Source organism: Bradysia coprophila, unplaced genomic scaffold, assembly GCF_014529535.1.
Source record: "Bradysia coprophila strain Holo2 unplaced genomic scaffold, BU_Bcop_v1 contig_151, whole genome shotgun sequence".
NCBI lineage: Eukaryota > Metazoa > Arthropoda > Insecta > Diptera > Sciaridae > Bradysia > Bradysia coprophila.
In genome coordinates this window covers 4520715-4534283 of record NW_023503423.1, presented here as the reverse complement: position 1 = coordinate 4534283, position 13569 = coordinate 4520715, and the positions used below count along the sequence as shown (strand labels likewise).

The following is a 13569-nucleotide window of genomic DNA, read 5'->3' as shown; positions in this document are numbered from 1 at the left end:
TGTGTAGGTTATAACCATTGTTGCCCTACGGTAACATTCCGAATATATTGAACATAATACAGTCGACAGTGTGTACTATATTATACACATACGTAGAACAGTGCAAAATGAAATGTTCCGTTTCGAGTATAAAATTGTATATTGCTTTTTACTTCAATATTTTTATGCAAAATTTGTTTACAGAAATCGATTTAAAGTTGCAAATTGCACACCCCTTAGGATAGGATAGAGAACTCACAGTAAAATGGTAAACTAGTTTCTGGAGTGAACAACATGTCAAAAAAAAAAATCCATCGATTCCACGTTCATCACAGATTGCATTACTGATATTGACGGATGAGAAAAGTCCTGCGGGATATTGGGTCAACAATTAGGTCAACTTACCGCACTTATTACCGGTTTTCCCTTTGATCGTTTTAATGAATGGCAGTGAAACTTTTCTCATTTAAATTCAACGAACTTATGGTCAGTCAATTTTAAACTATAAATTGTTTATGTTGGGAAAGTATAATAACATCGGATGCACGGGTATCAATTTTCGTCATGGTAAATATTAATCAAAGGAAAACCTTTCAAATAAAATCAATGAATAAATAATAAATGGGTCAATATTGTAGATGGAAGAAGAAATTTATAGTTAGCAAGTGATTTGTGTGGTCAATGACCACCGGCCATTATTGGTCGTAAGCGAAACTGGTGTGATAAAAATGACAATTTTACAAAGAAAAGGTAATCAAAGATTCGATAATTGGCCGAATTATCCAAGGTGTTAACTTTGGGGAGGTAATGTGATTATTTTCATTTTCGTAGGGTTTCCCAAGTAAAATACTTTGTGCATCCGACAACTGAAATACGACCTATTTTGCCATGATTTTTCATTAAGAAATGTCAGTTTTTCCCGAACTATATATCGTGCGAGAAAAAACTTCATTTCTTTACGATTTATAGTGCGGGAAAAGAATTAGATGCATTTTTCTATGACTATACGATTGATTAAATTTAATATGGTGAATGTGAAGTGTGTATGTTTTCAAGTAAATTGATGTGTTTTGTCTATTTCAGTTGTCCGATGTACAAAACGTTGTTCGTACCTCGACAGGAAATGGATTTTTTCAGCACACGTCCTACTTAGGACTGGTGCTGAAAAAATCGTCATTTCCTGGCTTGGTACGAAAAATACTATTACGTAATTCTTTGGAGATTGTTATTCTGCCACGATAGATTATACAAGGATGTATACTTTGGGGAGGTCACGCAGATACAGATACGCGGGTTACACACCACAGTTGATGATAAAATGGCCGATTTCATACAAAAATTCACCTACTCTGATGATTCTCGTCGTCTTGATGATGTGGTGAATTTTTTGTATATGTAAAGTCATCAGAAGTGGTGGGTTCCCGCGTATCTAATAAAATGGCGGTCTGCGTGACCTCCCCAAAGTATACAGCCTTGAGACTATAGCCCTTGCCTTCGGCTCAGGCTACAAACTTCCTCTCTGCAAAATAAAATCTCCAAGCAAGGACGTAATATACTATTTTTAGTGAACTCTCAGCACGTCACTCCTAGGGATATCAGTTATTTTGTGATTAAAGACAATATTTTGCGAATAATGCGAATGATTTGTGGAGCGGAGCTGCCGTTTTCGCTCTGTAAATTATTGTGAATTTTTTTTTTTTTTAAAGAACAGAAATAACATTAAATGTTAACACATGTCAGCCCTTTAGAGACGCCTTGCCATTCTGTAAATTTCTTGTCTATAACGTAAGCGATAGTCTCTGACTGTCTTATATAACAAAATGTGCGAAATGTTTGTTAAAACTAATGGATTAATAGATGTTGAATCAAATAATTGAAGTGATTTAGATTTCCTATCCTCTCTTTCTGACTTTGATGCGGACGAACCTTTAATATTCAGTCTTTCCTCAATGCTGAATTGGAACAATTGTGTTACTATGATTTACGTTTACGTTGTAAAAGAACCGTAAATTTACAGTGTAGCAGGTGCGGGGTTGTTTATATTTTGTAGATTTGCAGATTCAATAAACTGGTGAAATGCGTGCCGTCTGTTTTATAAGATTAAATTCCTATAAATCGAGTGAGCTATTCGTATCGAGAAAATGATACCATCAAATGATCATCTCTGAAAATCGACCAAAATTCTTTTTTCTTTTTTTATGACCGAAATGAAATAATCCGAAAGAAGCAATTTTATGCCAGCAGCAATTTTAATATTGGCTTCAGCCTAACGGAAAAAAAACCATTCAAGCGTCAATATCCCTATCCAGACGCTAATTTTATTGTTTCCGTTGAAGAAATACATAGATGTGACGAGCAGAAATTCAATCGGATTTCAAAGAACCGCCCCGCACAGAGAAAACACAATTCATCGATTTACGACATTTGAGACATTCATTCTTTGAGAAAAATACGTTTTTTTTGGGTACGAATGAAATTGATATTGTGGATGTGGACGTTATATTCCTCTGACAGAAGACGATGGAAAAATTTGCCTTCGCTTCAAAAGCCAATATATCAGCAGATCTTTTAACTTCATTTCGAATTTCCCAAACCGATATTTATCTGATACACTGGATCCACTTATATTATGGAACCGTATGCCATGCTAATAAAATGCAACAAACATTATTTCAACATCAAAGGTAAAGCAGCCACATTGATTGTTAGTTTACTCTCTCTCTGGCAAAATATGCATAGTTTACTGAAACTCCTCTCAATGCAAAGTGCATTCCTCCCGTTTTTCTGCAGAAAAATATTTACCATCAAATATTCAGGGCTTGTATGTTTGCTTGCGGCTATATTTGCAAATTTTGTCTATGAGAGGCAAAAAGTGTTATGCAAACAAGCGCATCATATCCGAACTTGTTACTGTGTCAGCATGTCACAAATTTATTTTACTTTTTCAACTAGCAAAATTGAATTTGTTGGTTTTTCGTCCTTACAACTTGTAAATCTCAACAGCCAGATAGTGAGTGGATATTGCTGCCAGTTGTTTTCAGTCGCACAGAGTCAGCAACAAATTTATTTCAAAACTGGAAATTTCGAAATGGGAAATTGAATTCTGGATGAGTGCATTAAACGCCTCGAACAGTTTGCCTTCACGGTTGTTGCGTAAAACTGATAAAAAGTTTGAAATTTGTTTTGATTGGTGTCAAATCCATGCTGTAGTTTCATTCGATGTCGGCAAATTGAAATTGCAATAATTTAAGCGAAATGTGAGATCTGAGAGATGGTTCTGTCGCTAATTAATTGAAAGCGACACAATATTTTAACAGCTGCTTTGAGCATTGAGTGAGGGAGCGTTGCATTTCGGCACACCATACAATTTGGGATGCGCCAATTTCATCACTAAGTGAATTTTGCAAATTGCCGAATTCACCCTGCTGGGGTGAAATTGGCACATGGTTGTATGAGGAAATTATTTCGAATAGTGACCAACAGCAATCAATGGAGAATTACGGGAATTTTTACTTAGACCAACACAGTTACGTTTGCACCCAATGTCGAAAATCTCTCGAGGTGTTGATCTCCCATTATTTGTTCGATATCCGCTTTCTGTTCTATTTAAGTTCTTTGCGTAAAACGACGAATGGAATCCATTTTATGCAATTCCGGAACGGAATTAAACTGTTTCTTGCCTGTTTTTAATAAAGAAGATTATTGCACGTAGTTTTAGAGTGTGAACAAACCTTTATCGCACTAGTGCGAGTACCTGAGAGACTTTAGTGTAATGCAAATGTTAACGCAAAGACATTAAAAACATCTGCCACCTCTCAACAGGCAGTGGCAAAAATATTCTCAGTGTATGAAGACTTGTCTTTACTTTATTCACCGACATGTTTAGCGAATCATAAAGAAATTGAACAAATTTTTACGTAGAAAATTTGCATACAATTTCATTTTGATCATGATTCGCCTAACATATCCGTGTATAAAGTGAAGACTAGTCTCCTTACATTGGCAATATTTTTGCCACTGCCTGTTGAGACATGGCAGATGTCAACTGACTTTGTTGTTGTTAACTATGCATTGCACTGAAGTCTCTCAGGATTGCAACAGTGGCCGGGCAATACGGTGTTTGTTTGATAAGATATGTTTCCGTGTTTTGGCATAGAAACACAGTTCATTCCGTCCTGAAATTGCGTGTTGTATGCAACACGAATCATATGCTGGTTTATTGAATGCTAAATTTCCCCAAATTCTTTAGATGGTAACATATTGTGGCCGTTTATAACCACTCCTTCCCCCTGTTCAATTGCGTCCGCTTTTGACGAACTAGCCTTAACCCCTTTAAGTGGATGTCGTTTCAAAATTCCTGCAGTAGATCAAATTGAAATGATTTTTTGTGCGCTGTAGAGCCCTTATATTACCAAACCAAAATAACTGGAGCTCATAAAGACTTAGCCTAAGGTCCTTTGGTGAGTTTCAACTTTCAAATTTTTGAAGAGCTTTACAGTTCAGAGAAACTTTGGTTCGCGAAGCTTTCAAAAGTTTTTTTTTGGGCTTAACACAATAGAGAAATTTTGTATCTCGGAAATTTTTGCATTCTCAGACTACGATTGAAGGTCTCGGTATAGACAAAATTCTTTATTTTTTCCATAAACTTGGTTATCATTGGTAATGCTCTTCATTGACAGAACATAAAAAATAAATTTTAAATCAAAATCAAATCGTTCGATTTATTACATCAACAAGTTGCCAAAAGCAAGCAAAAAGAAGAAAAAAATCAAAAAAGAAAATTTCTCAGAAAGAAAATAAATTAAAAAAGAAAAAGAAAATATTTTAAACTGAATCATGTACTGCAATAACATCCGGTCGGTAGTTTGTTTTTAACCGAGACAGTAACTGTTTTGCCAATTTTTTCTCCAGACAAATAACCAACGGACTTCTGGCTGAACTGTGTTTCGATCTGATCGCTCGTAGTTTCGCGTACAAAGCGGTCGAAAATCTACCTCTTCTGAACGAAATGTGTAACTTCGACAGATTTCGAGCTGATTCAAGGGCTATTGTTATCAGCTGTTCGTCAATTTGAAAGAAGTCCAGATAGCACTCCGTTAGATATTGTGCTTTTGTCAGAAGTTCCTTGTTAAATTTCTGAGCCCTATCGTCAAATGATGTGAATAGTTGGATGCATTTCAAACTACTAAAACTTTGCAAGAATTTGAAGTCATAGGCACTGTTGTTTCGATTGGAAGGCGCTTTCGAAAAGCAGGTTAGCAGTTTTTCAACGGTGTTCTTCTGTGCGAGGACATTCAAACCTGCAATGGTCACTCCAGGAATCGATAATTCTTTCAAATTGTTAAACTTGGCAAGGTGACTATAGTCGGGCATTCGGAACAGAAATTCGCTGTCGTATTTGTCACTGTCGTTGATGAAACCTTCGTTTGGATAATAATGAAAAGCTGCCAAATCTGGCATACTCTCAGCGACCAATTCGTACACGAAATTTGACGAATGCGATCTATTTGTGTCCATGCCACGCAACGACGAGTTACTCCACGTCAGCGATTGCAAATTCGGTTTTCCACGCACAAACGACAGAAATGCATCGGGAACACGTATGTTACAACCGTCCAGGGATAGTTCCTTCAAATTATCCATGTGTTGCAGATAAAACAATCGTCCCGATAGCTTCAGATTATGCAGCTGAAGTGAACTGATGTTGACCGCATTCGATACAATGCGCTCGACGAAGTTATTCACGTCCGGATTGTAGTCGCAGTTGGATTCGAAATAATTGATGCAATCGTCGGATGAATACTGATCCGTTTCGGCAATTTTTAGCGAATCGATGCCACGAAAGAACGGAAGCGATGCATACAGAAAACGTTTCTTGATGGTAGTCCCACTGCAGTACTGCAAAGTCAAATGCTTTATGGTGTCCATCGAACAGTGAGTCGATATCAGTCGCAAAATTTCATCAAATTTTGAAAATTTCCGTTCTTTGTATTGAATATCCTTCTCGGCTATGTCCAATTTGGTCATGTTCGAGCCGAATATTCTAAAAACATCCAAAATGTTACAGCTATCAGCCAGTTCGCTGAACTTAACGGTACGCCCTCTGACAGCGTTTTGTACGATTTGAATTTCCAGTTTATCACTTGCTATGCACATATTATACAGGTCGGCGAAGCTACAATAATCGCACACATTCCGTAGACAATCACCATTCAACGCAAATATATCGATTGGATTTGCATTAGCTCGGCCATTGGTCTTTAATGGTATGGAAACAGATGTGGATAGCAATGGTTCTATGGATTCCGTAGGATCGGCCGAACATTTCTATTTAAGAATTTCTATCAAAATTTCTCAGTACTTCCGTTTAGAGTAAATCGATTTTCTACCTTTCGCTTCGTAGCCGGGCTATCCATTTCGATTGTCTCGGCGATCTAGTGTATGCTTTCGTAATTATTACTTCAAGATCAAGTGGCTTCAGGCTCGGAATATTGAACGTGTATTTGAAACGAGTTCAGGTTTTTAATAAATCTAGATTTGTGATGCCGATGCCTACTGACACGCTCACTGCAATTGTAAGTCGATGATGACTTGTTCAGTGGGTTACACCACTTCATGTAAGTTAGAATCTTTCTAAAATTAGTTCCTCTTTTACAGCTTTTAAGAGTAGTTTTAGGTGTCTTTGGGGTAGCGAAGATGTAATGAGCCTAGCTCAATATCCTCTCATCATTATTTGAGTCCATTCACATTACATTACGATCTATTTGAATGATAACGAAAATCTGTGAAATTATTCAATTCTTCCTCAATCAATTCATATAAATCGGTTGGCAACCGAATCGAATTTGTCACCACCAGCAATTTGCAATCAATGAAAGTGAACAACAGTTTGCTTGAAGAATGGTCGAACAAATATGCAGCATGTACAGCGCTTACAAACTCAGTTAAACTGTCGACAGTCATATTCCACCATTATCGACATTAACCTGTCACATACGGCTATTCATCTGTTCGTTATATAGTAAAATGTATGTTAAAACAATTGAAGTACAAAATTTGAAATCGACAGATTAAAAATAACTTGATCGATGGAAGTAATAGACCCGATAGCCAGATGTTTGCCGTCTGTAACAGGTTAATATATTTAATTCTATACCCACATTTCACATACAGACGTAAACTCTGTAATCGACAGCGAGGGAACAAAATTGAACGATGAGCGCTGTAGTTTGGCATAGCAATATCGATTATTAAGACTAATGGATTATATAGATATCATATCAATACTTAGGTTGAAAATAGTTATATCAAAAAAAGTAAACGAAGTCAATGGTCAATGGTCAATAACATTACTAACAATTATACTGGTAGCATCACGGACTGTGAAAGGATCAGCTTCCAACGAAATGCATATTTTCGAATTTTTAATTGCATTAAAAAGCCAATTCGTAGCATTTAGACTGACGAACCAAAGTAATTAATTCTGTTTAAATATCGCAATTATGCATATTTGATTCGGGAAGCGGATGGTTCGGCATTAAAATTTAATTTTAAGCTGATTGTTGGTTGATTAGTGATTTAATGGTTACATTGATTACCTTTCAGTTGGTGTATTTTATAGAGTTAGTATGGGTAGTCCCATACCAAGTGTTAGAAGCTAAAGGGTTGTATATGTGTGCTGTGAGTAACTGATGGGTGTAACAGAGAGAAACAGAAAGCTTTTTCCTATCCAGATTCCAGTTCCACTATAAAATCTATTACTTCATTTAATCTATTTTCAAATCTTTTACTTCCTTTAGATGGATCATGGCCGTACGTTAGTGAAAGGGCGTGACGGAAGTCCGTTCACACTAAAAAAGTTGGAAAAAAAATTCCGTAGGACTGAGTAATATATGCACGACTTTTTTGACTTTTCCTTCTGTTACAACGAAATTTTCAGGGTATGTCAAGGACGGTCAAAGACGTAATTCTAAGAAAGGAATTTTTATAAAAAATTATAATTTCGGAGCTATGAGCGTTTTAAGCTATTGAGCTATGGTATCTATAACTAGGAAAATATGGCAAACAGAAAGTTCGTTTAAAAGACAATTTTATAGAGTTTAACATCCTAGTCGACACAGTCCTAAAAAGTCGTCTATTTGGGAGCTATGAGCGTTTTAAGTGCGAGCTATGTCAGCCATATCTCGGGATATTTGGTAAATAGAAAGTTCCTTTGAAAGACAAATTTATAGAATTTCGTCAAATTTTCGATTTATTTTTAAATTTTTAAATTTCCTCATGGAAGCTGGAAGGTTCTGATCAAAAAGAAAGTTGTAGAGATTTGTAAGGAGAATATTTCATTCAAACTGCACAGTATATTGTCTGCGACGAAATTCTGAAAAATCACAACTTACAACGAGCTGATATCGCCCAAAACCACTTACAGTGGAAGTGTGACGTTATCAAAACAGAGTCCTATTAAACGAAAAAAAATTGCGTCAAAAAGTAGCAGATGATTCGACTTTCTTCCGTTTGAATTCCATTCTTCTTTTACAATTTTAAGCCACTTGTGACGCAATTTTTTTTGTCATAATTTTCTTTCTAAAAATTTTCGGGTAAAATTTTTGTAGATAAAACTTTTGCGTACTTTCCTCATCAGCTGCTATTTGTGACGCATATCTTTTTGCGTGTCGAATCTGTTAGCGTCACCAACACCGATATCAGTTCTTTTGTAAGTGGATAACAGGACCTGCGTCACACTTCAAGTGGTTTTGGGCGATGACAAATCCATAATAAATAGTCCAAGTCCATCAGTAGTTGTTCATAAAATTTGAGTAAATCGATCCTACGAAATTTTGGAAATTGTTTTTTCTTCATACCTAGGACCCGAAAAGTGCGACTTCGTCCAATATGAACGAATCTTTCGGAAACTTCTCACATGCTAAAAAAGACTTTTAGTTCTAGGTACTAGAAATGTACTATTCTGAAACCCAGTCGAAAACTATAAATTATTGTGTAAGTGACGGTAAAATAAAGATTTTCTAAATGGTGGGGACTTGAACTCAGTTCGATGAACTTTGATTGTGTTCCAAAATCAGTTTCCCCACTCTTTTTCAAAGTTGGGATTTTACCGATTTTTTCGGATTTATGGATTTGTCAAAGTCTAAAGTTGATTCAAAGGATCCAAAAAATTTTCAATGTCTTCAAAAATAAATTTTTTAAAATAAATCCCAATAAATCTAGAAGAGTGAGGGACCCTCAAGGACTATTGGCAGCTGTCGACTATGAAGTGCGTTACTGTAACAGAAACTGACCATTTCGTGTAGCAGAAATTCAGTTTGTGTTTGAGTTTTAGAATGAGCTGCATTTCGTACGGACGTTCAATGTATGATGGTTAAAAGCAAATTACCGCAAATCCCACGCAAGGTTTTTTGTTTTGCGAAATTTTCAACGGGCAAATTTATAGATTCATAATGCTCTCAAGTATTTATTCAGATTTCAGATTTTACCAGTAATTTTGCGCCACTAATACAGTAGTTTTATACGTCAATTGTGCTTTTCGAATTCTATAAATATCACATAAAATTCATAAATCCGCATAATGCCCATTAAATTCTATTCAAACATTGTGCTCACTAAATAAGATTATTTCTAAGCCTCTCTCTCCACAACCAAAATGCCACTAATTCTCCCTGAATATATGTGCCCGATGGACGACGACTGACAATATTTTCGTTTTAAAATTAATTAATTTTTTTTAAATTTCTTTTCCAGAAACTCCATTATGGCTCCTGCTTCAGGTGGCACCAATCCGAAACGAACGAGACTTAGTTGTGTTATTTCTATTAACATTTCGTGATATTACCGCACTTAAGCAACCAATTGACACTGAGGACACTAAAGGAGGTATGTGCCATCCGAACTTATTGGCAAATTTGAAAGAAATTTTGTTTTTTTACTAATCAACTCATCAACATCATCAGGATTATCAAAATTTGCAAAACTTGCCCGATCCGTCACACGTAGTCGTCAATTTAGCGCTCACCTACCTACACTGAAAGATCCAACCAAACAATCCAATTTAGCAACGGTATATAAATAAACATTAAAGCCACCGCAATCAATTTACAACTTTCGATCTGAAAAATATTTTTACCATTTCAAATTTGCTCCAAATTTTATTCGCAGATGATGTCCTTAAGTGCCGACATTATGCCACAATATCGACAAGAAGCACCAAAAACTCCCCCACACATTCTTCTGCATTACTGTGCATTTAAAGCAATTTGGGATTGGGTGATATTATGCTTAACTTTTTATACTGCTATTATGGTAAGTTTTAACGATGGTGCTCGTTCTATCCGTGCTACTGTATAATATACCCTTCAGAATGTTCAACCGAAGTATTGTTATAAGAGAATATCATACACGACAACGTTTTGATTTTGTTTGGACATTTGTGTCAGTTTTAAATGTCTTTGAGGGGGGAATTGACTTCCGTCGATTGGCATCGGTGTGTGGTGCAACAAAATGGGAATATAATGTCCGGTTATATAGTCAAGGGGAGGTTTGCTGACTGCGAGTTTTATAAACAAGAATTGATTTTTAATATTTTAAACTGAATGCAGAAAGGGCAGAAATGGTTCACAGTATATTTATGTTTCGATTCCTGTGACAGACAATTCCACATGCAATTTTTCTGGCGATATATCGCATCGGCCATAGCACTGAACGAAGCACTAGAACAGTTTTTTTAACGGTTACCATCTCTAATATGATCTGCCACAAAATAAACAACATTTTTTGAACCGTCACAAGTTATTAGCTATTAGTTTTCCGAACGCTGCCCATCCAAGACCAATCCTTCTTTTGACCTCTGCTGTCTGATTGTCTTGACCTAGTTTTAACTTGTGGCCAAGATACATCTTTCGATGACGGTGTCTCCAATTTTGATGTCCCTGTCATCATCGATGTTTGTCATGATTTTTGTCTTCGATAAGTTCATTTTGAGACCAACTTTTCTCGATTCTTCGTTCTGCTGTTGTAACATGACTTGTGTTTGGTCCTGGTCCAGATCCGTTGCTATCAAAACAATATCATCTGCGGATCGTAGATGACTCAAGTATTTTCCGTTAATGTTTATTCCCATCTGACTCCAATCCAATTTTTTTAAAACACTTTCTAAAGTTGATGTAAACAATTTCGATGAGATTGTGTCTCCTTGTCTTACCGATTTTGAACTTAGCCGTGTTCTCATGTAACTTTATGCATGACGTAGCATTTCCATACACATACGAGACTGATGTTTATGAAACCGAGCCATTGGGCGAGCAGAACCGAGTTTTAACCTTGAACCTTCCCTATAGGGAAACTCTTCATTGAGTAAAATAACTTACGTGATCGTATTGAACTTTATATTTTGACTTTTGTCCCTGCAGTCCTCATACTGAGCAAAATAAAAATATTCAAATAATAACGTAATATACTTTTGTTAACCATCCCACGCGGAAAGTTGACATTACATGCATATGTGCCCCCATGGAAACTGTTTTTTGCATGAATGTTCGACATTCTCATAGAAATACAGCTACATGTAATGACAATTTTCCGTACTGAGCAGAAAAAAACAGCATAAATTGGATGCTGGAAGTAATTCATTCATTCGGGACAATTTATGAGATTCCCGAACTCAATTTGGAAACAGTTTTTTCGACTCGGGTCGAACTCTAAAATTTTCGAAAAAACAGTTTCCAAACCTCTTTGCTTAAATACATACTCCTGAGTTCGACTCACATCACAAAATTGATCCCTCATGTAATGAATTACTTCCGGTGCATTCAATGTAATGTACTATTCTATTAGTTCATTTAATCAGCAATTAGAATTAACAAACTATGCTGGTCAGTGACTATAAACTTAATTCAATAGAAAAACGTTTTCATTCTCTTTCAGGTACCATATAATGTAGCTTTTAAGAATAAGACCTCAGAAGATGTTCAATTACTCGTAGTTGACTCTATCGTAGATGTAATATTTTTCATAGATATTGGTAAGCATCATTCATTATACAATAGAATGCATTATAATACCACTTGCATTTGTGAGTGGCTTTTTAACGGGCTGAGAGTCCCAAACCATTTATCATTTCCATTTTGCAGTATTAAATTTTCACACAACTTTTGTTGGTGCGGGCGGTGAAGTGGTGAGTGACCCGAAAGTAATTCGTGTCAACTATCTAAAATCCTGGTTTATTATTGATTTGCTCAGCTGTTTGCCTTACGATGTTTTCAATGCTTTCGACCACGACGACGATGTAATGAAAATGCAATTCAATCATCCACTTTCAGCGAGTCGAATTAATGTGTTTTTCCTTTCTCTCCATTTTCTTTTTTCTGGCTCCTTCCTGCCAAAAGGGAATTGGTTCATTATTCAGTGCACTTAAAGTAGTACGATTACTAAGACTTGGACGTGTCGTTCGTAAATTGGATCGATACTTAGAATATGGTGCTGCTATGTTAATTCTATTACTTTGTTTTTATATGCTTGTTGCTCATTGGCTGGCATGCATTTGGTATTCGATCGGTCGCAGTGATGCTGATAATGGAGTTAAATTTAACCACATTTGTGTAATCGAAAATTTTACCAATAAAAAAATCGTTTCGCGTTTTTCTGTTCCATTTAGTTCCAAGTCAGTTGGTTGTGGAAATTGGCTAATCTTACACAAACACCGTACGGCTATGTGAAGCATAATGAAACAACTGAATATACAGAACTTACATACGGGCCGTCTAGATCAACAATGTACATTACGGCGCTGTATTTCACCATGACATGCATGACTTCCGTAAGTGTTCATAATTTCTACAATTCGTTCAACATCGAAAGTGTGAATGAACAAAAGAAAATTGAAGGAAATGTCTCCAAAGTTAAAGCTCCCTTCCAATATAAGAATGTTCGTAACTAAACTCTACATTTTGTTAAACTTAACCTTTTGCTACATCTATTGTGCTGAACGAAGTGACAAAATTTAACTGTCCTACAAGAAGCCATGGAAAATGTCTCGTAAAATGTAAAATATTTCTTTCACTGCTCTTTTACTACCACTCACATTTATTGACCAGAAAAGCACTGTACATACGGAGGTTCCAAATTTTTATTTTGACGAGTGGGAATACAGCCCTCCACTTCGGGTCGTTTCATAATGTTCCCACTCGCCAAAATTTGAAACCTCTGACGTAATGTACTGTTCTCATATAAAAATACGTTAACTGCTGCCTGTAACTTTACAAGCAACATAAAGTTACCCGGAGTAAAATTACCTGTCTCAGGTAATATTCTAAAAGGCTTTTTGGCATTGTTTCACTGAGATAGAATGCATTGTTAAATGCATTTCGCCTTCACATTTTATTCGAAACTGTTAGTTGTGAGACGAAAATACGAACAGACAGAACAACTGCGGCAGATGGTGCAATTTGATAATCATCCATCAAAACAAAAGTTTTACTCAAGAAAATTGAAATGGCAAATTCAAACGAAACCGTACACTAAACAATGCTATACGAGTTCCGGTTCCACTTTTCATACTGTTTCGAAAGTTTATAATTTCATTTC

The 13569-nt window shown here is 36.1% G+C and overlaps 2 protein-coding genes across 3 annotated transcripts in view; one reads left to right on the top strand and one right to left on the bottom strand.

Annotated features, from left to right (window-relative positions):
• Positions 1-13569, top strand: part of LOC119074563 (potassium voltage-gated channel protein eag) — a 97044-nt gene that overhangs the window by 78955 nt on the left and 4520 nt on the right. For both annotated transcript variants that reach the window (XM_037180782.1, XM_037180781.1), the window contains exons 5-11: positions 9733-9864; positions 9942-10048; positions 10147-10290; positions 11911-12007; positions 12117-12271; positions 12372-12563; positions 12641-12802. In XM_037180782.1, coding sequence (XP_037036677.1) covers positions 9733-9864; positions 9942-10048; positions 10147-10290; positions 11911-12007; positions 12117-12271; positions 12372-12563; positions 12641-12802 — 989 coding nt within the window. The remainder of the gene's footprint in view (positions 1-9732; positions 9865-9941; positions 10049-10146; positions 10291-11910; positions 12008-12116; positions 12272-12371; positions 12564-12640; positions 12803-13569) is intronic.
• LOC119074605 lies at positions 4615-6561 on the bottom strand. The gene is made up of 2 exons (XM_037180862.1): positions 6369-6561; positions 4615-6306 (listed from the first exon to the last, which is right to left on the bottom strand). The coding sequence occupies exons 1-2, from the start codon at positions 6393-6395 to the stop codon at positions 4804-4806; spliced, it is 1530 nt and encodes a 509-aa protein (XP_037036757.1). The 5' UTR covers positions 6396-6561; the 3' UTR covers positions 4615-4803.